The sequence below is a fragment of the Rhamphochromis sp. 'chilingali' genome (assembly GCF_963969265.1).
Source record: "Rhamphochromis sp. 'chilingali' genome assembly, chromosome: 1".
Lineage (NCBI taxonomy): Eukaryota > Metazoa > Chordata > Actinopteri > Cichliformes > Cichlidae > Rhamphochromis > Rhamphochromis sp. 'chilingali'.
In genome coordinates, this window is record NC_137929.1 from 43,797,435 (window position 1) to 43,822,590 (window position 25,156).

General features: G+C 37.8%; 1 protein-coding gene across 1 annotated transcript in view; it reads left to right on the forward strand.

The window, feature by feature from the left end:
• Positions 1 to 8,779: 8,779 nt before the first annotated feature.
• LOC308408274 (adhesion G protein-coupled receptor F4-like) overlaps positions 8,780 to 25,156 on the forward strand; it is a gene marked incomplete at its 3' end in the record, with an annotated part of 31,127 nt that continues 14,750 nt past the window's right edge. Inside the window, exons 1-4 of the mRNA XM_080900463.1 lie at positions 8,780 to 8,886; positions 10,069 to 10,089; positions 23,500 to 23,655; positions 23,749 to 23,916. Coding sequence (XP_080756589.1) covers positions 8,829 to 8,886; positions 10,069 to 10,089; positions 23,500 to 23,655; positions 23,749 to 23,916 — 403 coding nt within the window. The 5' untranslated portion in view covers positions 8,780 to 8,828. The remainder of the gene's footprint in view (positions 8,887 to 10,068; positions 10,090 to 23,499; positions 23,656 to 23,748; positions 23,917 to 25,156) is intronic.

The window sequence follows — 25,156 nt, forward strand, 5'->3', positions numbered from 1 at the left end:
CCTGTTACTTAATAAAGCGTTAGTCCCAACACTGACAGTAAAGCAGTCGTTTCCATTTAATTATATGTCATTTGTGATATTTGGGTTTTCTACACACATGGAGCAACACAACGTTGAAGTCACTATCAGTTCCTGGGGAGGAGTAGGTAACAAAGCCAGGTGGTGTCCCTGTGAAGGTGTCCAGTGTTGGGAAGGTTACTTTTAAAATGTATTCCATTACAGAATACAGAATACATGCCCCAAAATGTATTCTGTAACGTATTCTGTTACGTTACTCAATGACAGTAACGTATTCTGAATACTTTGGATTACTTAATATATTATCATGCTTTTTACAACAACGTGAATGTACTATTGCTGTGTGATTTATTACTATTACTGAAGGTCTGCGACTCCGAACTGTAGTAAAGGGACCTCTGACTAATACGGCGGGGTCCCTGTCGGCTTGTAGATGAAAAATAGCTTTACTTTGCTTATCCTTTTCAGGGTCGCGGGGCGCGCTGGACCCTATCCCAGCTGTCATAGGGCGAGAGGTACAGTACACCCTGGACAGGTCGCCAGTCTGTCGCAGGGCTAACAAATAGAGACACAGACAACCATTCACACTCACATTCACTCACAGATTTAGATTAAGGTACCCTTTAATCTAAATTAAGGGTACCCCTTAGCAAGGTACCGCCCCTACACACTGCTCCCAGGGGCGCCCAATGGCTGCCCAATGCTTCACTGAGTGAATGGGTTAAATGCAGAGAGGAATTTCCCCAAGGGGATCAATAAAGTATAAAGTAAGTTAAGTATATATATCATGTTCTACCTGAGTAGCGAAAGACCGCAGTGACCTGAAAATGATGTGCCGGAGGTTTGCCATTCTCGCTGGCTCAAGTCACCATTGAACCCCCTGGCTAGCTATCGAGCTGGTGGGTGACTGATGTCTCCGAAAACGTTGGAGCACTTTTGCAAATATGTGATGTCTTGATAAACTGAGCAGATATTTGAAGTTTACATACCCACACCTCACCTGGAAATATGTTAAAAGTTTATTTTGTGACCCAGAAAGTAATAAGAGTAATATTAAAACTGAGTAGCGGCCACCATTGTTGGAAACTGGAGTTTGGCTGGGCCGTGCTATGAATTCTGGAATATGGTAGGCCACGAAGGACACACCCGACCCATCCTTCAAATTCGGGGAAAAGGAGGACGCGTTTGTCGGCTGCATTCGGAGGACGCTACGAATTTGGACAGCCTTCATTGCATCGCTGTGACGTAATTGGCCTACCAATGCAGCCTCAGGAGGCTGCAGCCCATGAACTTGGACACCCCCTGCATGTTATTCTGTAAAACACAAAGAGAGCCACGCGCTCACACGATGCTCCCAATAGCTGCAGATCCTGATGCTGTGGTGAATATTTGACACACTTTTTGTTGTAATTTTTTTTTTTGCCTGTTCCATTCGGTACTTTAGCAATCAAAATTGTTTTCTGAAAGCCAGGAAAGATGCTCAACGGATTTATTTTTTCAAGTGGAGAAAATATGCAAATGCCTTATTGTTCCACTTGAATGTTCCACTACTGTTAATGCTATATGTGACACAGCTCCTGTAATCACAAAGAGAACAGAATAATCACAAACTGTGAAATATAAATTTTATTAGCTATTTATTAAGAAAAAGAAAAGCCTAATATACTAGCAAGTTTCCAATATAATATTTACCTTTGAGTTGTTGGTGCTTTTTAAATGGAGATCTCCAAAGCTGAGACGATGGAATGGGTCCTGGTTCAGTCTGCTCCTGCATGGTGGTATTCAACAACATAGGGAGATATTATCAGCATTGTTTGAGCTGCTGCCCAAGTATTGGACAACAAATATTATTAAAATTATTACTCTCACAGGATTGTACAGAATACTGCATATGTAACTTTTTGAACAATACCGCATTAAAAATCATTCTGACAGTTTTTTTAAAAATCTGAATACATGAAACAAACTCAGTAAAAAAGACAATTGTACAGAGTCAGTGCTAAAAATTAAACATACATTTTTGCGTACCTGCCAAGTGGCAGTAGTTGGTTTCAGTGAATAAATATTGGGCTGTGTTATTTTAATATTGATTAATAAGGGGTTACTAAATTGAAAACTTTTATTTAAGTTGGTGTTACTGTCGTTACAGATGTGGCAAGAGATATAGAAAATGCTGCTGTTTGCACAAATTTAATAATTACTTACGCGCAAGAGCTGAAGGGGTGTCTAGCCTGTTGCTCTTACAGCATAATACTCGTAATAAAAGTACGGTAACTGTAGTTAGTTAGTGACTGAGCAGCCCGGTGCATTTCTCCTGATTTCTTTAGTCTGGATAAATTGATTCACCTCCACAGATTAGCTAAACGAACTTCACAAAACGAGTTTCCCCACAGCTGAGTCCTCATCTTAGATAGCTAGCTAAGGATGTTAGTTACAGGTTAGCTTACAAGCACATTTAACTTACAGCAAAAATTGCGGCAGGACCTTGGGTCCTTCTGGTCTGGCTCTTCATTAAATTGGTAGTCCACTTCAATGAAGAACTCCTCGTGCTGTCAGTTTAAAACAGTCAGTAACGTAAATGCTGGACCTCTTTTCTGCGTTTCCTCTATTTGCCACGATCTTGAGTATCTGGCCATGTTTTGTGTTTATTAATTTCCAGTGTTTTAGTGCTCTATGTGTTATGAGTGGCTGTGTGCAGACAGGAATAGGACCCAAGGTGCAGACTCCGGAGACAGTCGTGAACTCAAAACAGCTTTAATGTAAAACTCAAAACATAACATAACTGGAAAAAATCAAAATAAACTTAAACCGGAGGACTGACAGAACACACAGCTAGGTAAACGGTAGATCGCGACCCAGACACAAAGAAACACAGGGCTTAAATACACAGAGGGAGCAATCAGGGAATGGGTAACAGGAGGAAAACACAGCTGGGGCAAATCAGGCCTAACGAGACAAGGGGAAGCAAAACCAAACACATTAACATCAGACATGGACTTTCAAAGTAAAACAGGAAACATAACACAGACTGAACAAAGACACAGACTCACATGCAGGCACTACAACAGAGGGAACAGAGACGTGGGACCAGGGCAGACACAGACACTGACTGGACACGGGGATATAGGAACTAAGGATACACAGAGACGCGAACTAGACAAGGGGATACAGCTGACAGGGGAGAAAGAGCAACTAGAGAAGACAGAGACATAAACCATAAGACAGAACTCAAAGAAACCAAAGACTGGAAATAATAAATAATAAACTCAAAAACCTTGGGTCAACGACCCAGGCATGCCTTGTGTTGTGTCTAGTGTTTTTGGTTCTATGTTCATGTTTTCTGTTTTGCTTCCTCCCAGTCTCGTCTGATTAGCGTCAGCTGTGTTCCCTGCCTGTCTGCCATTTCGTCATGTGGGTATATATAGTCTGTGGTTCCCTTTATTCCTTGTCGGGTCGTCTGCATTACTTTGGCGTCTCTCCGGTGTGTCATTCCCTCTATGTCTCAGGCTTTCTAGCTTCAGGTTAGTTTTCACAGTATAGGTTACTTTTACAAAATAACTTGTATGGCATTGACCAATATATACCATATTTTGCAGACAAAGAGTTACAGGACTCTCTTCCAGATCATAGTCAGGAGCTCAGTGCACAGCAGGAACTTAACACAGACTTATACTCATAATACAAGTCAGCAGTCCAAGAGACCGCTCAGGGAGTTTGTGTGTTTGCTCAGACACATGAAAAATTAGAGGGAGCATTGGTCATGTGTCATATAAGGTCAGTTGCATGACCAAAAATAGTTTATAAATTATTTGTCAAATTACTTGTCAAAATGTTTGTTTACACATATATCACACTAAATAATTAAACATTATGATCATCAGAACCTTTGCTTTGATACATTTTCTCTAACTGGACCTCTTTACATTTTTGTAGAATACTCCTCCTTTACACTGTTAATTAGAGGCTTGCATGGAGTCATTTTGGCATTGGTAATGTTTAATCAATATTGTTATATAGTATTTTGTAATAGTTATACTATTATTGGCCAAAGACATATTGGAAAACAAAATGATAGTTTGTCCACTAAAAATGTTTCATCCCAAATATGACCCTAGCCATATTTAATCATAGAGGAGTGTCTCATTATGTCTGTAAATTATTTCTGCTTGTGTTCTCTCTTTTAAGACTCTGCTGGTCCCTGGTCTCCTGGTCGCTGCTCATTGGCCATTGAAAAAACTTCCTCCAGCATCAGTCATTACTAGTGATGGTAAATTCTATTCTTTTCTGAATCGAGCTTGAATGAGTCACTCACCAAAATGAATCGTGTTATTTGAGTCACTGAGTCAGTTGCCCAGAGAGTGCAAAAAATTTAATAAACATAATTTTAAGCTAGACATATTTCTACTAATGAAATTAGTTTGCTAACAGTAACAGGGATGAGTCAGTGAATGAGTCAGTTGGGCTTGTGAATAATGATTCATGAGTCAGTAAAGTGATTCTCGAGTATTGAACGATTCGTTCCTGATTCGCACATCACTAGTCATTACTCTTGCAGCAACTGGCAGCAAACCCTTTAGTGTTTAACCCTGTGTGTGTGTGTGTGTGTGTGTGTGTGTGTGTGTGTGTGTGTGTGTGTGTGTGTGTGTGTGTGTGTGTGTGTGTGCACGCATCTGTGTGTCTTCTGTAGTGTTCGTTTGTAAATAGCACTGAGGCAGAAGGGGTAAACTGCCTATTTATTTTGTATGACGGTAGTGCTTGTTAGCAATGGCAATTCCGGCTATTTTTAGAGAACCAGCTCTTTTGGCTCTTCAGGTTGTTTTGTTGCTTTAATTAATTTATTATCAACAACAATATAAAATTATGCACAAAAGGAATTACTAATGTAAAAAAACCCTGTGGTTTTATTTATATATGTTTATATATAAATATATAAGCGTTAACTAAACTTCCAAAACAGAGCTACCTAGATCACTTAAATATACAATTGAAAGCATGTGTGTATTGTTTGTGTATTTATACACAAGCACTCATATATATTCAAGTAATTAAAAAGAAATGTTCATTTACCTCTTACTACCACACACCAAATCCGGTCGTTGGTACTTCCTGGCTTGTGTAGCCACTAGCTAACAAAAGCTCAACACTGAAGCGGGAAAAAAAGAAAAAAGAGAGAGGGTGGCAGAAAGAAAAAAACCCCATGGCTCCCAACAAGGAAATGGAGGCAAGAAATGTCATGTTTTAAGAATGATTATGTCTAAGCTTATGTTGTTCAGCAGGTTTCCAAAAACACTGATGTAAAACAAAAACTAGTCATTGGCAGATCTGCCAACTCAGCTGGCAGAAAAACAAATGTCAAGTTCTGTCAACCTCTGAATGATGACTGGTTAATCAATAACGACTTTTGATTACATGACTCCTTTCTCGCTGACAGCTCCTTGGCAACTATCCCAAAAGTCTTTCAAGTTCAAACATTTTTCTACTTGTTTTAATAAAGTAGGCATTTAAGGTTTTGAGAGAATATGTCCATTTGAACAGAAAGCTTTTATATTATAAATGTTCAAAGTTTCAAAATGAATCATAATGACTTTATCTTATCTTTTGTCATTATGAATATTTTAACGTAACGAATTTAGCACCTCACTCATTAAAACAAAACCACAAACCTGTGGCTGCACACATTTGGTTACTACTTATAATTCAGGTGGGAGGATGGAAGGCCAGCAGTTGTAAGTTAGTCAGCCATGAGACCATGGTTCACTATTTTTTCACTTGTTGTACTTCTTTGTGTATCTTCTACTTTGTTCATGTCTTCGATTTTAATTCCAGTTATGTTTGGACATAAACTACTTTGTTTAGGTCAAAGAAAAGATTGTGGGTTTGGTTTAAATGTGCCCCTTCACAACACACACATCTGAGGCTAAACTTGTTTATGTGTTACTTGATGGAAGTTTCCATTAGCATATACTTCATGGTATTTGTGCCTAAGGACATTTTGTGCATGTCTCTGAGACACCTGTGGCTTTGATGAGAGAGCAGAATATGATCGTGCCATGAAAAAGTGAACTGACACAGTGCTGATCAGCTGTTTTTTGAAATTCTATTTTATAAATTGTCAAAATAAATCATCATCAGCTAGTCATGACAAGAAGATTTCAGAACCACAGTAATAACCCAAAGGGTTCAGAAAGATCCTTGTATTAGATGCTGAGGAAGACAACAAGGGTGTACGACGTGCTCTGCCCTTTCATCCTACAACTGCTTTGGAACAAGAGAATGAGGGGTGAATAGCGCCCTCCTCCAACAAGAGCATGCCAAGTTTCAACATGCAGAGCGAAACTGTGTCACCCATGAGGGATTAACAAAGAAACACAAACAACGCCTGATTAAACAGTCAGGCTAGTTTTGCCTGAAAAGTTCAGTGTGTTTTAGGTTAAGGTGATCATTGATGTGACTTTTCTAATCATTTTTACAAATGATAAAAATGTACATGTCTTCCCAAACATCACAAACAAAGGAAAGGTGTATATGAATTCCTGAGTTTCTAACTTTTCTCTAGTCCTGATATGATTAAATGTAACTAGTGTAAATATAATATGCAAATTTCACAGCTACTTGACTAACAATTATTTGTGCACACTCTGCATGGGCTAGACTGTTTCGTAGGGTGATACCAGTTCCTGACACGTAAGAAAGCTGTGCGTTGGATCTTAAATACCATAGTGAATATATCAACAGTTTGTTAAACAGCTTCTTTGACCTATCTAATGAGTCCTGACACATTATCTGACACCCTAAAAATGATTTTGGGGACATCCCATTTCATTGAGGGATTTTACTAGGCCTCAAGCATGCTTTAAAAGTCATGTTTGGCTTTATATTCTTTTCTGTATATTTCCTGGGATGCTTAGAACTCAAATTGCACTGCTGGAAATAGTTTATTTTGATACACATGCTGTGTTTTTTTGAAAATTTGCATTACAACATTTATTTTCATTTTTCCTGCAGTATATACAATTGGTGTATCTCAAAAATGAAACTATGAAGACACTCAAAATAAATTTCCTTTTGTTGGAAACTATTTTGTACAACTTTTTTGTATTTACAGTTTTGAGCAATAAACCTCTTAAATTTCTCCAAGTAGAAATATATCTAAATAAAACCAAAAACGATTTTCAATTTTTTTGTAGTTTATTGCACTTTTTTGCAATTTATGTAGTTTCTATGGACTTAATGCAGACATATTACTAAAATTTGGGCTATAACGGTTGTATTGATGTATAGCAACTTGAAATGCTCCCAAAAATGGCACTACAGCATGTAAAAATATAAAGATAAGTGCTGGCGGACTTGGGTTAATGTCATGCACTACCTGCTCAAGAATAGCTCTTATACAAGTCAGCTCAGCCACCACACTGTCTTGGGATGAGCTCCTAATGTCAGCTCCATCAGGTGCCTTGGGTGCCACTGATTCTTATATAGCGCTTTTATACTCTAGAGGAGTATTCAAAGCACTGTATACAACATGCCTCACTCACCCATTCACACACACTCACACTCCGATGAAAGCATCGGCAATTTGGGGTTAGTATCTTGCCCAAGGATATTTGGCATGCAGACTGGGGGAGCCAGGAATTGAACCACCAATCAGTAGCCGATCTGCTTCACCACCTGAGCCACAGCCACCCACAGTTGGCTGGTTTCGTGTCAAATAATGACTCTTCTGACTGCACTTGCAAACTCTAGACCTAAGTAAAACAAGTCCATCTGGCATACCAAACACTGGCCAATAGGTTACTATAATGTTCTTATGTATAATATCTATAGTTGGCCTCTAAAATATCTAAAATATCTTTGCAAAACTGTTATATTTGTTGTTTATATTTCTGCTGTCCTCATGACCAGAGTGCTCTTAAAAGACATGTTAATGTCACTGACACTCTTTAGATGGATACATGAAGGATGTACTGTATAAAAGTCACTTTGCCAATAACTGATTGCAGCTTGTGACAGGAATAATGTTTGTGGCTCAAAATTGCTTCATATCATTCCTGATAGATATGTTTGGCATATGTTTCACAGATTATAGTCCAACAAGGAAATCAACTATTGGCACAAGACCTGTTGTCACTGCACACCAGCCCTACAAACACTGATGCTGGCACCGGCCTTTCTTGGTTTCTGTCAAAATATGCATAGACTGTGTTCTATTGACTTTGTATTGACCATGTCTCGTATTTATATTCAGAAAAAAGTTATTTCTGGAATATTATCTTTATAGTTCTATCATTAAGCCATTAGGAGGCAAGAAACAGGTATAACAACTACAGCCTGGAAAAACCCAAAGCTTTACCTGCCGGCGGTGCTACGTAGTGAGAACAGCCAGCCAGCAACTACCCAAGAAGAGAGAGAGAGCAATGCGTGAAACTAAGATTGGAGGTGGACCCCAGGAATTGCTGGGACCATGACTATCCAATACAAGTTGCCAAAACCACTGACAATAAAACTAAACTAAACCTGCATAATAATAACAAAATAACAGAAACACAAATAATAACAAAAAAATCATAGCTGAATCATAGCTTAACATATTACAGTCTGTCAGGGAGTCATGTGGAGAAATGTGGTCCAACTGCCTTCACAACATTACAGTGAATGCATTCTTTAACCACACTAAGAGACAGCAGGAAGAGCATTGTGTATGACTTGGTTCTCTTACTCATAAAGCTGATTATCATTATGGTAAAGAACGTCATGCGAGGAGCATATTTTTTAGGAAAGTCTAAGAAAGCGTGAAAGAGGTGTAGTCAGCAATGGCTCTCCAACAACTTGTGTGCTGGTTCAATGTGATTATCATACTTTTTTGCAAAGGTGAGAAACAAACACAATTTTTCTTCAGTTATTTTTTTCTCATTAGCTAGTTTAATTAAGATTAATTAGAGCTATAAATGTAAACTATTTGAAACATTTTTCTGTCAATACTGTGATAAATATCTAAGATCGTATTTATAAAAGTACATTTAAACAGTTTAAAATCTGAAATCATCGGAAATGTTCACAGTGTGAAGACGTCTGGGAATATTAATGTTTTTGAATCTGTTTGGGGTAAATATGCAGTTTATCATTAATAAAATAATAAAACACTAAGTTTTTGTACAAAGTATTGGTATCGGATCAGTATTGTCGATACCACGCTGCTAATATGATACAACAGTGAACCTGGAGGTGGTACAAATACTTTTGAGCTTACAATTCAAAATAATAAATAATAACTTTTTCTCTTTATAAATGATGTTGTCTGTTTGACACCAAAGCATATTTAGATTAGGTTTAGGAAACATTTGGTTTATGATGCTTTACTATATTAACCCTTTACACTGATACACTATTGGGGTGTGACACTACCAAGGACAAAGCACACATCATCTGTGAATTGCTTTGAGAAGAGAGCTCTGTTTGATTACCTGAGTGTGTAAATCTCGCTGTAAATCTGTGACAATAACACTTTTTTATTAACAAATCTATAATATAAAACATAAAATAATTGTTCAGCTGAGGTTATCAGAATATGATTAACATAATTATTACTACAATACTGAACAGAGTGAACTAAAACAACCATAAATGATTGTAGCGTAGGTGGAGCACATAAACTCGACGCAGCAGTTGTCAGAGCACAGGCGCTTTATTGTGTGACAAATAATACTGTGGTTTCGACCCTAGGCTACGGACAAAGGCACTCTGTCTCGCTGCCACACCTTCCCAGCTAGCTGTCACTGTCAGAAAACAGACACAGTCAATTTATGTACCTGTTCTCCCCGCCTCCGTGCCGCCCCATGAGCTCGCTGTGACGCTTTCTCCCCCGCAGCAGGCCAAATACCACACCCTCGCCACAATGATATATTATTTTTTATGGAATAATTATTGACAAAGATCAGCATTTTTTGTCAAAAATGTTTTGATTTAAGAATTCACTGCAAAGTTTCATATGTTTGCTTTCTCACAAGCACAAGATATCTTCTCTAAACTGGTTTTGTCTTTTTCCACTTTTAGGTTGCCACTCACAGTTGGCTGGTGAGCAAATGAAGGCATTTTGTCAAAAATCCTTCAAGTTTCATGTTTGTTTGTTTTTTTAACATGTTTGATAACAAGACAAAAACACCATCATCAGTTACATTTTATAATATAGCCTCTGACTAAAAACTCTCTTAACTTTACCATGCATTTTTCATATAATTTTGTGGCGCTATGGTGTAATTTTAATTTCCTGAAAATACTTAGCAGAACTTAGTTGTAAGGATTTGATTTTATTAGGAAAAAACAAAGTATACAAAGTATTTTTTTTGACACTGGTGTCATCTTTTTAGGTTACAAAACTGCTCAATATGGAAAAACCTGCATGTTAATGTGTTTTTGTGTCATATGCATCTGTATTTTCTTTAAGTGACATATATTAAAGAATAGTTTTTCATTAAAAGGTCTGATCAGATTAACTGGATAGTACAGGAAAGTACTGTCTTTGGTAATCTGACTAGGTTTACTAGGTCACTTGAAACCGATGATTTAATGGTTTTAAATAATTTCCAATTTCAACAAGATTTATATAAATGCTTCTAGTATTTAAATGCAATATGCAAATACTATTGCATTTCTTCTTGAATAACATTTAGAATATAATTCATCATTATAATAAACATTTGCATCAAAATCAATGTTTTTTTTCAAAATTAAATAATTTCTGTTTGATTGGAGCAGCTGCAGCTGCCCAGCCAAGAAAACTCATGCCAGAGGAGGTTTGGACCTCAGTAGTTATTGAGGTCGTTAGAAAGATCCATCCTTTCATAAATTGTTTGAAAAAGGTGACTGCATGGCTAGATACTGTTTTTACACCTGTGAAAATGGAGCTGAAGAAAATCTGAATTAAAAAATTAAGAGGTGTGGCCCTTCACTTCTGTACTTCTTCTGATCCTGTGCATCTCAAAAGAAGTAGAAACATCTTAGATGGGGTGTTTGTTCATAAACAATTTATGTAAATGTTGTTTCTCATAATTGTGAAAGAGTTTTGTGATGATTTTCTCCTTGTCTCCTCTACAGAGCCAGTGGAGTTTAATATAGACTTGAACTTGCTCTTCCCAATATCCAGTCTGCCCCCAAATTTCATTGATCTATTCAGAGGCTATGTGAGAAATGTGTCCTTCCCCCAAAACATCACTGGGTCTTTAATAATAGAAGACTTGAACTTCACCACATGTAAGAATTTTGTGCTCAGTCACATTTAAATGTGTTCATACTCTGGTGCATGATTTATGAGCTGTGTTTGGTGATTGTCTTAAATGTGTTTATCAGGGTGCTATCCAAACTCCACTGGAGGACTGCAGTGTCAATGTGAGGACCAGTTTGCCTGGTCATGTGACAAGTGTGGCCTTTACGGTGCATGCAGTAATGTCACCTCCCAAACCTGTGAATGCATCAAAGGGCTTCCTCCTGGTGGAGAGTTCTGTGAACCAATCGCAAGTAAGCTTCTGTCACGGCGAGTTTCTAACTCCTTGCTCTGCAGCACACGCACCGCAAACGTGCAAATTAACCAACCAAAAATAATTATTATTCTTTGGTTTGTTTGTTTTTGTCTTTTCACAGTATGACAAAAGCACTTTAGCTTTAACTTCTCCGTTCCAGTCCTCTCTTAGGTCTTTCTCTCTATTTGTTGCATATTAAGGTTTTTTTTTCTCTTCATAGAAAACAGAGAAATGGTATATTTACCGTAGCAAGATACCCTATGATCCAAACTGCACAGACAAATTTTGTATTTGCTTACATTTGTTGAGCTTACTTTTAAATCTCATGACACCTGAAAAAAGTTACTCTATTGATTCTCACTTTCCTTGAGCAGTACTGCTAAATGCATAGTGTTGACTCCAACTTTATTAATTTCCACCATGACCACATAGCCATGATGAGAAGGGCAAAAGGGTTGTTTTGAGGGTGTACACAGGACTGTGGGATGCCATTACTTTCTTATTAGGCAAGTATCTCCAAGCTGTCCACTAAAAGCAAAACCAGACTGCAGACAACAAAGAGTTAAATAATAGTGCAATTAATTGATCTTGCACAAAATTTATTTAATAAACTCCGTGCCCAAGCTTCATTACTGATTGTTCCCATCCAATTATAATTATAGGTCTGAGGTTATTTCAACACATTAAGACATGAGTGTCTTAATGGCAGGCTGGCTGGCTGGCTGGCTGGCTGGCTGGCTGGCTGGCTGGCTGGCTGGCTGGCTGGCTGGCTGGCAGGCTGGCAGGCTGGCAGGCTGGCAGATGAGAGTAGATAAGGGAGATTGCTACACAGACAGATGAAAACACAGGGCTTAAATACACAGAGGGAGCAATCAGGGAATGGGAAACAGGAGGGAAACACAGCTGCGGCAAATCAGGGCTAACGAGACAAGGGAAGCAGACATGGACCTTCAAAGTAAAACAGGAAACATAACACAGAGACGCACGGGGATCACAGACAGAAAACCAGAACACTAAAACTCTAACAAAACCCACACAAAGAATCTAAACTAAGAATAATCCTATAACCCATAAGGAAAAGCTAGAATATAATGAAATGAATAAAATCAAAGAACCAAAACCACAAAACACTGGATTGATGACCCAGGCACCCTAACAAAGAGTTGAACCTGAGGAGCCTGGCAGGTTGAGTCCTGCCATCCACAGCTGTTAATGGAAGCTCCAACCTAGATCCATACATGTGTTTATATAACTGTGTCAGTTTTAGTTGCCTGGAAAGGAGTTACACCAATACAGATCTACATATTAAATGATGTTGTTTACATTAAATCATCATAAGCACTGAAATCTTCCAGCTGTTGTAAAACATAAATGCTTTCACCAAAAACATTAATAAATGCGTCTGACCAGCACAACATAGAATTATGGTTACTTAGAATCATTTATTAAACATGTGCTTCAGCGTGAACCTTTTGTTGTTAGAAATGAGGGTGTGTTCTTTTTTCTTTTGTCTGTCTTTCATTTGTTTTTTTCTTCTTTGCCATTAATCATTTTTATCATTCACTAGAAAATGAACATTTTAAAGCCATAATTTTCCTCCATAGATGTTTCTTCATGTCCAACAACAACTCCTGGTATGAGAACATTCTTCTTGCTTCTTTGTTCGTTCTTTAAAGTATTTTTTTTCCAGTAAATTTCATTACAAAGATGTGTAGTCATTTCACTTACAAACTGTACTTAAATTGGTTTCAATTACTTCTATAGTTGTAAGTATTCTTCCCTTATGACTTGGATGTAAATTAAAATACTATTTCAGTATCTAAGGCAGATAACCTAAGTATGAAGAATGCTTACATGATGTACATATTGTGAATGCCTGCTTCTGAAACCTTAATAAAAATATGAATTAAAAAAAAACTGTACTTAAACAATCTTTCAACAATTCAATTTGTGTTAATAATTTATATAGCTTCAAATATAAATTTAAGCTACCTTTACTGACCAAAGCTTATATGGGGATAACATATAACCAAAGCAATTGAAGTGTTTGCTTCATCTCTTTAAAGCAAATACTTGATATTAAAGACATAATATGTAATTTTGCAAGGATGATGTAAATTACATATTATGGTTGCATTTGAAAAATATAATTTGAATAGAAATGTATGCTGAAATCTAAACTGTTGCTTTGTTCCCTGTTTCCATAGTCACAACACCATCAACACCATCACCTACACCAACATACAGTAAGACGTTGGAAATGTATAGTGAAGAATGAAGGTCTTTGTGTGAGCTCCAGATTACGACTTGCATTATTAAGTCCAAAAAAAAAAAAATCAATCACTTTTGTTTCAACAATACAGCTCTTTAAATGATCTAGAAGCACATGTGACTTGTGACTCAATTAGCTGTATTTCAACTTTCAGTTTAAGTGGTAGTAAATAAGGTTTGACAGTGCCAGATTAGAACAGTGTGGAAGTGGGGAGCAGATGCATCATCAAAATTGTGTCTATGTAATAAACAGGGGCCATAAAAGTGACAGCTTTTGTCAGCATTTTCTTGTAACTATCATCTCCTATCATTGTGTTATGTATATGTGATGGATTTCCCCCTTTTTCTCCTTCACAGCACCAATAGACTTTGATGTAGTCCTTGAATTACACATCCCAGCATCCAGTGTGGCCCCAGATTTCAGTGATGTACTCAGACACATTGTGAGAAATGTCTCCCTAACCCCAATCATCACTGAGTCTTTAACACTGAAAAACCTGACCTTCACCACATGTAAGGACTTGATCTTAATTTACATTTTGTAATCAGTCATATGTAATAGTGCTCATGTGATCCTGTATGCCTTGTGAATTGTGTTTTGTGTTGTCTTAAAAAGGGTGCTATCCAAACTCCACTGGAGGACTGCAGTGTCAATGTGAGGACCAGTTTGCCTGGTCATGTGACAAGTGTGGCCGATACGGTGCATGCAGTAATGTCACCTCCCAAACCTGTGAATGCATCAAAGGGCTTCCTCCTGGTGGAGAGTTCTGTGAACCAATCGCAAGTAAGCTTCTGTCACGGCGAGTTTCTAACTCCTTGCTCTGCAGCACACGCACCGCAAACGTGCAAATTAACCAACCAAAAATAATTATTATACTTTGGTTTGTTTGTTTTTCTCTTTTTACAGTATGACAAAAGCACTTTAGCTTTAACTTCTCCGTTCCAGTCCTCTCTTAGGTCTTTCTCTCTATTTGTTGCATATTAAGGTTTTTTTCTCTTCATAGGAAACAGAGAAATGGTATATTTACCGTAGCAAGATACCCTATGATCCAAACTGCACAGACAAATTTTGTATTTGCTTACATTTGTTGAGCTTACTTTTAAATCTCATGACACCTGAAAAAAGTTACTCTATTGATTCTCACTTTCCTTGAGCAGTACTGCTAAATGCATAGTGTTGACTCCAACTTTATTAATTTCCACCATGACCACATAGCCATGATGAGAAGGGCAAAAGGGTTGTTTTGAGGGTGTACACAGGACTGTGGGATGGCATTACTTTCTTATTAGGCAAGTATCTCCAAGCTGTCCACTAAAAGCAAAACCAGACTGCAGACAACAAAGAGTTAAATAATAGTGCAATTAATTGATCTTGCACAAAATTTATTTAATAAACTCCGTGCCCAAGCTTCATTACTGATTGTTCCCATCCAATTATAATTATAGGTCTGAGGTTATTTCAACACATTAAGACATGAGTGTCTTAATGGCTGGCTGGCTGGCTGGCTGGCTGGCTGGCTGGCTGGCTGGCTGGCTGGCTGGCTGGCAGATGAGAGTAGATAAGGGAGATTGCTACACAGACAGATGAAAACACAGGGCTTAAATACACAGAGGGAGCAATCAGGGAATGGGAAACAGGAGGGAAACACAGCTGCGGCAAATCAGGGCTAACGAGACAAGGGAAGCAGACATGGACCTTCAAAGTAAAACAGGAAACATAACACAGAGACGCACGGGGATCACAGACAGAAAACCAGAACACTAAAACTCTAACAAAACCCACACAAAGAATCTAAACTAAGAATAATCCTATAACCCATAAGGAAAAGCTAGAATATAATGAAATAAACAAAATCAAAGAACCAAAACCACAAAACACTGGATTGATGACCCAGGCACCCTAACAAATAGTTGAACCTGAGGAGCCTGGCAGGTTGAGTCCTGCCATCCACAGCTGTTAATGGAAGCTCCAACCTAGATCCATACATGTGTTTATATAACTGTGTCAGTTTTAGTTGCCTGGAAAGGAGTTACACCAATACAGATCTACATATTAAATGATGTTGTTTACATTAAATCATCATAAGCACTGAAATCTTCCAGCTGTTGTAAAACATAAATGCTTTCACCAAAAACATTAATAAATGCGTCTGACCAGCACAACATAGAATTATGGTTACTTAGAATCATTTATTAAACATGTGCTTCAGCGTGAACCTTTTGTTGTTAGAAATGAGGGTGTGTTCTTTTTTCTTTTGTCTGTCTTTCATTTGTTTTTTTCTTCTTTGCCATTAATCATTTTTATCATTCACTAGAAAATGAACATTTTAAAGCCATAATTTTCCTCCATAGATGTTTCTTCATGTCCAACAACAACTCCTGGTATGAGAACATTCTTCTTGCTTCTTTGTTCGTTCTTTAAAGTATTTTTTTTCCAGTAAATTTCATTACAAAGATGTGTAGTCATTTCACTTACAAACTGTACTTAAATTGGTTTCAATTACTTCTATAGTTGTAAGTATTCTTCCCTTATGACTTGGATGTAAATTAAAATACTATTTCAGTATCTAAGGCAGATAACCTAAGTATGAAGAATGCTTACATGATGTACATATTGTGAATGCCTGCTTCTGAAACCTTAATAAAAATATGAATTAAAAAAAAAACTGTACTTAAACAATCTTTCAACAATTCAATTTGTGTTAATAATTTATATAGCTTCAAATATAAATTTAAGCTACCTTTACTGACCAAAGCTTATATGGGGATAACATATAACCAAAGCAATTGAAGTGTTTGCTTCATCTCTTTAAAGCAAATACTTGATATTAAAGACATAATATGTAATTTTGCAAGGATGATGTAAATTACATATTATGGTTGCATTTGAAAAATATAATTTGAATAGAAATGTATGCTGAAATCTAAACTGTTGCTTTGTTCCCTGTTTCCATAGTCACAACACCATCAACACCATCACCTACACCAACATACAGTAAGACGTTGGAAATGTATAGTGAAGAATGAAGGTCTTTGTGTGAGCTCCAGATTACGACTTGCATTATTAAGTCCAAAAAAAAAAAATCAATCACTTTTGTTTCAACAATACAGCTCTTTAAATGATCTAGAAGCACATGTGACTTGTGACTCAATTAGCTGTATTTCAACTTTCAGTTTAAGTGGTAGTAAATAAGGTTTGACAGTGCCAGATTAGAACAGTGTGGAAGTGGGGAGCAGATGCATCATCAAAATTGTGTCTATGTAATAAACAGGGGCCATAAAAGTGACAGCTTTTGTCAGCATTTTCTTGTAACTATCATCTCCTATCATTGTGTTATGTATATGTGATGGATTTCCCCCTTTTTCTCCTTCACAGCACCAATAGACTTTGATGTAGTCCTTGAATTACACATCCCAGCATCCAGTGTGGCCCCAAATTTCAGTGATGTACTCAGACACATTGTGAGAAATGTCTCCCTAACCCCAATCATCACTGAGTCTTTAACACTGAAAAACCTGACCTTCACCACATGTAAGGACTTGATCTTAATTTACATTTTGTAATCAGTCATATGTAATAGTGCTCATGTGATCCTGTATGCCTTGTGAATTGTGTTTTGTGTTGTCTTAAAAAGGGTGCTATCCAAACTCCACTGGAGGACTGCAGTGTCAATGTGAGGACCAGTTTGCCTGGTCATGTGACAAGTGTGGCCGATACGGTGCATGCAGTAATGTCACCTCCCAAACCTGTGAATGCATCAAAGGGCTTCCTCCTGGTGGAGAGTTCTGTGAACCAATCGCAAGTAAGCTTCTGTCACGGGCCAGTTTCTAACTCCTTGCTCTGCAGCACACGCACCGCAAACGTGCAAATTAACCAACCAAAAATAATTATTATACTTTGGTTTGTTTGTTTTTCTCTTTTTACAGTATGACAAAAGCACTTTAGCTTTAACTTCTCCGTTCCAGTCCTCTCTTAGGTCTTTCTCTCTATTTGTTGCATATTAAGGTTTTTTTCTCTTCATAGGAAACAGAGAAATGGTATATTTACCGTAGCAAGATACCCTATGATCCAAACTGCACAGACAAATTTTGTATTTGCTTACATTTGTTGAGCTTACTTTTAAATCTCATGACACCTGAAAAAAGTTACTCTATTGATTCTCACTTTCCTTGAGCAGTACTGCTAAATGCATAGTGTTGACTCCAACTTTATTAATTTCCACCATGACCACATAGCCATGATGAGAAGGGCAAAAGGGTTGTTTTGAGGGTGTACACAGGACTGTGGGATGGCATTACTTTCTTATTAGGCAAGTATCTCCAAGCTGTCCACTAAAAGCAAAACCAGACTGCAGACAACAAAGAGTAAAATAATAGTGCAATTAATTGATCTTGCACAAAATTTATTTAATAAACTCCGTGCCCAAGCTTCATTACTGATTGTTCCCATCCAATTATAATTATAGGTCTGAGGTTATTTCAACATAGTGATGTGACGTTCTGTATCGAGGCTTCGAAGCGTGTGTCGAGTAATGGAGGGGGCGTTTCCGCGAAGCGCGTATCGAGGCTTGCTTCATTTATGGGAGGAGCTGAAAATGATGACGTCCGAAGCCTCGCTGCCCGGCTGTACCACGTGACTGGTTCAGGAAGCGGTTCGAACTTTGCCGCGAGCTATGACAGCAATATAAACCCCTCAGACCCCATTCAAAATGTGGGTGTTTGATGGAGAGTTGCGGTTAGTGAGAGTTAGAGACAGTTTGGAGAGAGTTAGAGACAGTTTGGAGAGAGTTAGAGACAGTTTAGAAAAAAAAGAAATCGCCTACGACCTGCCACAGTGGAGAAACTGTTGTTTTTAAATAAAAACCAATGATGTGTCCCCTAAACACTAATCACTGTCCTTGCCTCAATGTTACAAAAGCACAACCACTGTCCACACCTCACAGTATATGATCATTTCCATTTTAGGCATTTCCAAATAATCATGTTCCATACTGCCAGTATAAATATACACAGTATACTGCATCACTACAATATAGATGTTTTACACACTCCTTTTGTTGTTGACATTTACAGGCTGTGTGCAAAAGGCCACACTCTTCAAATTCATGCCAACTAATATTTTTACGTCCAGTAGGTGTCCTGCTAGAGCAAATGAAGCTTCAAGAAGCTTCGCGTTGGGGTGAACCAATTGGATGAAAAGCTTCAGTGCTTCATGAGGCTTCATCTGCCCATCACTATTTCAACACATTAAGACATGAGTGTCTTAATGGATGGCTGGCTGGCTGGCTGGCTGGCTGGCTGGCTGGCTGGCTGGCTGGCTGGCTGGCTGGCAGATGAGAGTAGATAATGGAGATCACGACACAGACAGATGAAAACACAGGGCTTAAATACACAGAGGGAGCAATCAGGCAATGGGAAACAGGAGGGAAACACAGCTGTGGCAAATCAGGGCTAACGAGACAAGGGAAGCAGACATGGACCTTCAAAGTAAAACAGGAAACATAACACAGAGACGCACGGGGATCACAGACAGAAAACCAGAACACTAAAACTCTAACAAAACCCACACAAAGAATCTAAACTAAGAATAATCCTATAACCCATAAGGAAAAAGCTAGAATATAATGAAATAAACAAAATCAAAGAACCAAAACCACAGGATCAATGACCCAGGCACCCTAACAAATAGTTGAACCTGAGGAGCCTGGCAGGTTGAGTCCTGCCATCCACAGCTGTTAATGGAAGCTCCAACCTAGATCCATACATGTGTTTATATAACTGTGTCAGTTTTAGTTGCCTGGAAAGGAGTTACACCAATACAGATCTACATATTAAATGATGTTGTTTACATTAAATCATCATAAGCACTGAAATCTTCCAGCTGTTGTAAAACATAAGTTCTTTCACCAAAAACATTAATAAATGCGTCTGACCAGCACAACATAGAATTATGGTTACTTAGAATCATTTATTAAACATGTGCTTCAGCGTGAACCTTTTGTTGTTAGAAATGAGGGTGTGTTCTTTTTTCTTTTGTCTGTCTTTCATTTGTTTTTTTCTTCTTTGCCATTAATCATTTTTATCATTCACTAGAAAATGAACATTTTAAAGCCATAATTTTCCTCCATAGATGTTGCTTCATGTCCAACAACAACTCCTGGTATGAGAACATTCTTCTTGCTTCTTTGTTCATTCTTTAAAGTATTTTTTTCCCCAGTAAATTTCATTACAAAGATGTGTAGTCATTTTACTTACAAACTGTACTTAAACAATCTTTCAACAATTCAATTTGTGTTAATAATTTATATAGCTTCAAATATAAATTTAAGCTACCTTTACTGACCAAAGCTTATACGGGGATAACATATAAACACAGCACTTGAAGTGTTTGCTTCATCTCTTTAAAGCAAACACCTGATATTCAAAACATAATATATAAGTTGCAACAGACATTATATGTAATGTTGCACAGATGATGTACATTAGATTTTGTGGCTGCATTGGAAAATATGATTTTGAAAGATAAAAAAGTATGCTAAAATCTAAATTGCTGCTGTTTCCATAGTTATAACACCATCAACCCCACCCTTTACTACAGCAACAACCGGTATGGCTTTTGAAATGTAACGTGAAGAATAAATGTTCTTGTGTGAGCTCCAGATTATCAGTTGCACTGTAAAATCTAAAACATGAATGACATTTGTTGTACCAACACAGCTATTTATTTGGCTGCATTAGAAAAGTATGCTGAAATCTGAACTACTGCTTTTTTCTGTTTTCACAGTCACAACAACAGAAACAACAATTCCTACTTCACCATATGGTATGACGTACGAAATGAAAAGTATAAATGTCTTTGAGCTCTTGATCATCACTTGCACTTTAAAATGTAAAAAACTGCATCACCGTCGTTGTAACTACACCGCTATTTAACCGTCTGGTTTTGTGCACCCCATCCCCTTACTTTAGTGTCCCCGGTCATAATTGACCAGTCAGTGTTAACAGCTCTTGAATTAACATAAACATTTTTCACCACCAAATTCAGTTCAGTGGGTCGTCAGTGGGTCTTTCATTTGGTCATTCAGTGGGCCATTCAGGGGCTCACAGGCCAAAAATCTGTGCAAAAATGTGGATTCATTGTCAGGGAAACCACATTCCTGAAATATTTGATTAACACTGCAACTTGAAGTTTTCTTAGTTCTTTCCAAGTCTTGTAATTCTAACAGAGTCCCATCCTTCAACTCTCTAAATATGAATGTTCTGTTGTTTTCACAAACTAGTCCTAGTTAATGTCTTTCTGAGTCAGGAGCAAATCCTTTGGGATTCTTATACTGTTTTTATGGTGAAGCTCTTTTGACTGTCACTACTACATCTTTCAGTTCTGCTATACCTGGGTACCTATGACCTTAAATATTCTCCATATTCTGTCCCCTTCATATCTTCTCTGTCTTTTTTTTTTTTTTTTTTTTTTAGCTGTGCCTATCTTTTTAACAAGGTCTGGATCAACTCGATGTTCTTGTAGAGTTGAACTTTTTCAGCTACCTGCTGTGGTCAAAGGAGCTGATCTTTAAGCATTCGAATCAGGTTCTAACTGTGACACTGTCATGATCTCTGTGTAGTGACTGAACAAATTAGATTGTAGATATAAGCAGAAATAAGCTTATTGTTGTAGTGTGTCTGAAGTGTCTCTTCCTTAGCAAAATAGTGAGGATTTTGGTCATCTGGGAGGCACTCTCAAATGACCTGTAGAGCTGCTGCACCAAGTTCTGAAATCGACTGCAGCAGGACTATATTATTATTAGTTGTAGTAGTAGTAGTAGTGTTAATTAGTGCTGCAACGGATCAAAAATGTCACGGTTCAGATTGGATCACAGTTTTAAGTCACGGATTGGATCAATTTTCGCATCAGTAAAAAAAAAAATTAAAAAAAATTAACATTTACTTATTGAAGTCTTTTTTGCCTGTTCAAAACATTCAACTCAAGACTCATTCCATGCAATTATTTTAAAAAAAGCAATTATGGTTCAATATAGGACAGTATAAGGCTTTGTATCTACCACTCAATTCAATTCAATTTTATTTATAAATCGCCAAATCACAACAACAGTCGCCTCAAGGCGCTTTATATTGTAAGGTAGACCCTACAATAATACACACTGCTCATTATATTGCACTCCGCTGTGATATAATGAGCAGTCACGGTCACGTAGCTTTCCGTTGCTACACCCATTTGTAGTAGTTGGGGCAATAGAAGATGCCTGGGACAGTTCAGCCACAACTTAAATCTCTTCCTGCTCATACATGCTTGAAACGATCTTGCCACTAAAGTGGACGCAAACAGGATATCATAGCGTGGCTCAAGCATGTTCATCATAGTTTAAACCCCTTGTTTTGCACGATGGAATACGGCCTCCCGTCTGCAGCTAAACACCCCAATAGCTTTTTTAATAGCTTTAGCCTGGTCGAATGGGCGGCAAAATACTGCTTAAATACCGCAAACTCCTCTGCTCCTCCACTTGGACCGCTAGCGCTGGCCATAACTATCACTTGGCAGACCCACCACGCCCACCATACACATACTTTTTTTCTTCTTTTTCGAATCTTCGGATCACGTGCGTGCCGAACCGTGGAGTGGGATCGGTTCGGATTACGGATCAACCGTGATCTGTTGCACCACTAGTATTAATGTTAAGCAATTATCTTCAAGCTGTTCACTGAAAGCAATTCCAGGGTGCAGCAGACAGAAAAAAGATCATAGTTTTACCAGCCAACTTTGGAGTTATTCTTACAAAATATTTATTGATATCTTCAAGAAAACTTTTTCACATTTTCATTTTATGTTTGACTTGGGTCATCAATATATACGTCATCCCAATTTTGATTTATTTATATGTCTTCAATGCCGTAATTCTTTCTTGTGTTCTTAGCCTTACTATTTTTAAGGTGGTTCACTCACACTAAATGAACACTTAACATCTGAATCATGTATAATCCAAAAAATAGGGAGATTATAACTTCAATAAGTCAAAAGAAATCCACTTGTTATTGAAAAGTGAGCATTCGGAAAATCAATTTTGTCAATAAGGATAGTACTGTCTTTGGTAATCTGACTAGGTTTACTAGGTCACTTGAAACCGATGAGTTAATGTTTTTAAATAATTTCCAATTTCAACAAGATTTATATAAATGCTTCTAGTATTTAAATGCAATATGCAAATACTATTACATTTCTTCTTGAATAACATTTAGAATATAATTCATCATTATAATAAACATTTGCATCAAAGTCAATGTTGTTTACAAAATTTAATAATTTATGTTCGATTGGAGCAGCTGCAGCTGCCCAGCCAAGAAAACTCATGTCTTTAAGCTGATGCCAGAGGAGGTTTGGACCTCAGTAGTTATTGAGTTAGTGAGCTCTTTAGAATGATCCATCCTTTCATAAATGTTTGAAAAAGGTGACTGCATGGCTAGATACTGTTTTTACACCTGTGAAAATGGAGCTGAAAAAAATTTAAATTAAAAAATTAAGAGGTGTGGCCCTTCACTTCCCTACTACTTCTGGCCTTGTATGTCTCAATAGAAGCAAAAACATGTTAGATAAATGTTGTGCTTGTTCATAAACAATATATGTAAACATTGTTTCTCATTATTGTGAAAGAGTTTTGTGATGATTTTCTCCTTGTCTCCTCTACAGAGCCAGTGGAGTTTTATATAGACTTGAACTTGCTCTTCCCAATATCCAGTCTCCCCCCAAATTTCATTGATCTGTTTAGAGGCTATGTGGAAAATCTGACTTTCCCCCAAACAATCACTGGGTCTTTAATCGTAGAAGACTTGAACTTCACCACATGTAAGAATTTTGTGCTCAGTCACATTTAAATGTGTTCATACTCTGGTGCATGATTTATGAGCTGTGTTTGGTCATTCTAAATGTCTTTATCAGGGTGCTATCCAAACTCCACTGGAGGACTGCAGTGTCAATGTGAGGACCAGTTTGCCTGGTCATGTGACAAGTGTGGCCGATACGGTGCATGCAGTAATGTCACCTCCCAAACCTGTGAATGCATCAAAGGGCTTCCTCCTGGTGGAGAGTTCTGTGAACCAATCGCAAGTAAGCCTCTGTCACGGCGAGTTTCTAACTCCTTGCTCTGCAGCACACGCACCGCAAAAGTGCAAAGTTAACCAACCAAAAATAATTATTATTCTTTGGTTTGTTTGTTTTTGTCTTTTTACAGTGTGACAAAAGAACTTTAGCTTTAACTTCTCCGTTCCAGTCCTCTCTTTGGTCTTTCTCTCCATTTTTTGCATATTAAGGTTTTTTCCTCTTCATAGAAAACAGAGAAATGGTATATTTACCGTAGCAAGATATCCTACGATCCTAACTGCACAGACAAATTTTGTATTTGCTTACATTTGTTGAGCTTACTTTTAAATCTCATGACACCTGAAAAAAGTTACTCTATTGATTCTCACTTTCCTTGAGCAGTACTGCTAAATGCATAGTGTTGACTCCAACTTTATTAATTTCCACCATGACCACATAGCCATGATGAGAAGGGCAAAAGGGTTGTTTTGAGGGTGTACACAGGACTGTGGGATGGCATTACTTTCTTATTAGGCAAGTATCTCCAAGCTGTCCACTAAAAGCAAAACCAGACTGCAGACAACAAAGAGTAAAATAATAGTGCAATTAATTGATCTTGCACAAAATTTATTTAATAAACTCCGTGCCCAAGCTTCATTACTGATTGTTCCCATCCAATTATAATTATAGGTCTGAGGTTATTTCAACATAGTGATGTGACGTTCTGTATCGAGGCTTCGAAGCGTGTGTCGAGTAATGGAGGGGGCGTTTCCGCGAAGCGCGTATCGAGGCTTGCTTCATTTATGGGAGGAGCTGAAAATGATGACGTCCGAAGCCTCGCTGCCCGGCTGTACCACGTGACTGGTTCAGGAAGCGGTTCGAACTTTGCCGCGAGCTATGACAGCAATATAAACCCCTCAGACCCCATTCAAAATGTGGGTGTTTGATGGAGAGTTGCGGTTAGTGAGAGTTAGAGACAGTTTGGAGAGAGTTAGAGACAGTTTGGAGAGAGTTAGAGACAGTTTAGAAAAAAAAGAAATCGCCTACGACCTGCCACAGTGGAGAAACTGTTGTTTTTAAATAAAAACCAATGATGTGTCCCCTAAACACTAATCACTGTCCTTGCCTCAATGTTACAAAAGCACAACCACTGTCCACACCTCACAGTATATGATCATTTCCATTTTAGGCATTTCCAAATAATCATGTTCCATACTGCCAGTATAAATATACACAGTATACTGCATCACTACAATATAGATGTTTT